The 3,722-nt window shown below is 63.7% G+C and overlaps 1 protein-coding gene across 1 annotated transcript in view; it reads right to left on the bottom strand.

The window, feature by feature from the left end:
* Positions 1-3,722, bottom strand: part of LOC115284284 (cohesin subunit SA-2-like) — a 44,480-nt gene that overhangs the window by 15,698 nt on the left and 25,060 nt on the right. The window contains exons 14-16 of the mRNA XM_029930974.1: positions 3,453-3,560; positions 2,668-2,779; positions 1,656-1,770 (exon numbers count right to left, since the gene is read on the bottom strand). Coding sequence (XP_029786834.1) covers positions 1,656-1,770; positions 2,668-2,779; positions 3,453-3,560 — 335 coding nt within the window. The remainder of the gene's footprint in view (positions 1-1,655; positions 1,771-2,667; positions 2,780-3,452; positions 3,561-3,722) is intronic.

Genomic DNA, 3,722 nt, shown 5'->3' with positions numbered 1-3,722 from the left:
CTGCCTGGATCTCAGGGGTCCTGCCTGGAACTCAGGGGTCCTGCCCCACCTGATCTCAGGGGTCCTGCCTGGATCTCAGCGGTCCTGCCTGGATCTCAGCAGTCCTGCCCCTCCTGGATCTCAGGGGTCCTGCCCCTCCTGGATCTCAGGGGTCCTGCCCCTCCTGGATCTCAGGGGTCCTGCCTGGATCTCAGACTTGTGTTTCCAGGCCTGAGAGAGGATGAATTCTTGTTCTCAGCCACCGGGCTTGAGACCGTCTGTCACCACCGACCGGAGAACCTTACACACGGGCCTCATGTCTCGCATCCCGGAGCTGCTGCCCTACAAGCCCAGGTATGGCAGGACTGGGCCCACGCTCAACGCCAGGAAACGCAGCCACACAGCCGGGCCACAGTGCTTGGAGTCAGAGGAAACGAGGCATCCCCATGACACGGAAACAGGTCCCTCAGCGACCCCGAGCGGCACGGTCAGGGCTCAGGGTCCCTGCAGGAACGTGACGGGCCTGCAGTACCTAAGAAGTGGCACCGGGCCCCCTGGCTGTGGCCAGACGACAACTGGGTCTGCAGGAGGGAGTGTGGGAGGGACGGCGTCAGAGGAGGGGCCGTCTCCCGGGGCTGGTGTCTGGAGGAGGGAGGGTGTCTGAAAGGGTGGGGTCTTGGAGGGCAAGGAGTCCCAGCTGCTTGGGGGCGCTCATTTGCCAGGCGCTCTGCCACACTGCCCCCGGACTTGGGGGTCCAGGCTTTGGGCTTCAGGGGTCCCCAGGCTGATCTTCGTATGGGAAGACGGTCTCTGACCCTCGTGCTGTGGACCCCAGCTAGAGCCCCGTGACGACCAGTCTCAAGGCCTGCGAACGTCCCCCCGTGAGACAGTGTCATATGCCCCTCAGGCAGCCGCCCGGGGCGCAAACGCAGCACTGGAGGCATTGACGGGGCGGTGCGTGCCCCGTACTGGCTGCTGGGTCATTGCCAGTACGGACACGCACTTGGCACAACGGTGGGGGGGACGCAGGGATGGCAGGACATAGGAAGGAGGAGACAGCAAGTCAGAGAGGAATAGAGATGGCAGGACACAGGAGATGGCAGGAGATGGGGGTGGCAGGGCACGGGGGGCAGTGGGACATGGGGGACAGCAAGACATGGGGGAGAGTGGGTCACAGAAGGACACAGGAAGGGCCAGTGGGACACAGGAGTAAAGTGGGACATGGGACAGTGTGACACAGGAAACAGTGCGTCACAAGGAAGAGGCAGGGCAGGACAAAGGCAGGGCCAGCAGAACACAGAGGGGACAGTGGGACGTGGGGGGGGTGGGGGTGGGTCATGGAGGAATAGGGACGGCAGGACACGGGGGCCGTGGGACATAGGACAGCCATACACGGAACGGACGGCAGGACACAGGGGACGGCAGTACATGGAAGAGACAGTAGGACATGGGGGACTGCAGGACACGGGGGGACGGTGTGCCCGGCGGGGACAGCAGAACACGGGGGGCGGCAGGATATGGGGGGGCGGCAGGATGGGGGTGGCAGGACACAGGGGACAGTGGGACATAGGACAGCCGTACACGGAAGGGACGGCAGGACACAGGGGACGGCAGGGAGGCCCGCGGGACCCCTGGCCCCAGCGCACGACTCCCAGGAGGCCCCCGGCCGCACTCACCTTGGCGCCTGCCGCGTGGCCGCAGCAGCAGGGACGTCATGCATTCCCAGTTTCGGACCAGGGTGGGCGCCGCGTCCCAAAGGCCGTCCACCAGGTAAGGGATGTGTCTGTGGAACTAACAGGGATGTGCCACACGTGAGGTGTGAGGGCACGACAGCGTGGCAGGAAAAGCAACGATGATGCTAGGGTTACCACGTGACAATGCAGAAAGGCCTGGGATGACATGGGGGGAGGACACGTGACAACGTGAGGAGGACACATGAGGACACAGAATAGACAGTGTGACGATGGGGACATGGGAAGAGATGGAGTATGGAGACAGATGACAACACAAGGAGACAGATGACATACTCAGGGGGCACATAATGGCAGAGAGCAGACAGACCATGTGACAACACAAAACACACATGATGACACCGAGCAGGGGGAGCACAGGATGACACAGGGAGGACATGTGACAACGCAGTGGGGGGAGACACACAACACGGGGCAAGAGGTGATGACAAGAGGTGACGTGATGACACAGGGCTGGGGGACACGTGACAACGACACTGGCAGGGAGGACACGTGACACGGGGATACGTGATGGGGGACACGTGATGACAGAAAGGACACATGACGTGGGGGCATACGATGACACGGACGTGTGACAAGATGGGTGGACACATGACAACACCAGGCAGACACATAACCTAGGGCGGACACGTGATGACACGAGCTGGAGGGGACACCTGAGGATGTGGACGGGAACAGCGCCCTTCCCAGCACTCCGGTGCGGGGGACACATGAGGACAGAGGAGGACGCCCACCCAGAGACCCGAGGGGCATGTGCGCACGCCATGCATCCACGGGGGAACCAAGCCAGTGCTCAGCCCAACGCGGGACACGGGACACCGGACAGTGTGACGATGGGGACAGGATGTGGCATGGAACGTGGGGTGTGGGACACGAGTCCAGGTCCCTGCCGGACACAGACACCCCGTCCCCGGGCCCTGCGTGGCCATGCCCTCACCTCACCCTGCAGGTAGAAGTCGATGAGCGTCTTCATGTTCTGCAGGTTTCTCTCGAACTCATCAGGGGGGTTCTGAGCGGCCAAACCTTCTTGGGGCGGAGGAGCCAGGAGCCTAGTGAGGGCGGAAAGAGGGGCCCTGACGTCAGCCTGGAAGGGGACTCTGTGCACCTGCACACACACGCACGCATGCACGCAGCACAGCGACCTGGGGAGTGGGGATACCAAGAATCTGTGGGGCAGGACATAACCGGGGAGGAAAGCTCTAGAATGACTTTTGTTTGTCCGGCCCCACCGCCAGTTCAGGCCAGCACCGGTGAGGAAACAGACAACCTGACTGTCCCCTGGTGCCACCCCTCAAACCCCTAAAGGACACAGACCCTCGTCTGAACACAAACCCATTCATGAGGGTGAGAGAGCCAAATGGCCCAGGAGGGGACCTGAAGGACAGGGGGCCTGGGGGGGGCGTGGGGGCCACTACCACCTGGTCAGATCAAATGATGCATGGACATGCCTGTGACACGGGTCGTCGGCCGACTCCCAGTCACACGTGTCCTTCCCGGGGGTCTTTGTACCCATCGTGTTCTGTCCCCCCAGGGCCCCACACCTGTGTCCCGTACAGGCCCGTGGTCAGGGGACCTGCCCTTCCTCAGGCCCCTGGGGCTTCCACACGCCCCCGCCCTCCTCCGTCTGGGGGTCTGCCCCTGGTGGACGTGGGACCCTCCTAAAACGTCACGGTGACATCACAGCCCTCGAGACGGCATCACGCGCCCCGACACTAGCCTTACCGCTTACAGATGAGCTCGCCCGCGGCCGTCGCCAGGGGTCTGTAGGCGGAGTACACGAACTGGAACAGGAACACGTACTCCAGGGAGGAGAACACGCCCACGTAGTGCCTGCGGGGAGGCGCGCCTGAGCCGGGGGCCCGTGGATGCGGGACGCTGCCACACCTGAGCCCGGGCTGCACACGGGTGACGCTGCCGCACCTGAGCCCGGGCCCCGCACACGGGGGACGCTGCCGCACCTGAGCCCGGGCCCCCGCACACGGGGGACGCTGC

Source organism: Suricata suricatta, chromosome X (genome assembly GCF_006229205.1).
Source record: "Suricata suricatta isolate VVHF042 chromosome X, meerkat_22Aug2017_6uvM2_HiC, whole genome shotgun sequence".
Classification (NCBI taxonomy): domain Eukaryota; kingdom Metazoa; phylum Chordata; class Mammalia; order Carnivora; family Herpestidae; genus Suricata; species Suricata suricatta.
The sequence above is the reverse complement of the archived record's forward strand: the minus strand, read 5'-3'. Positions and strand labels throughout refer to the sequence as shown.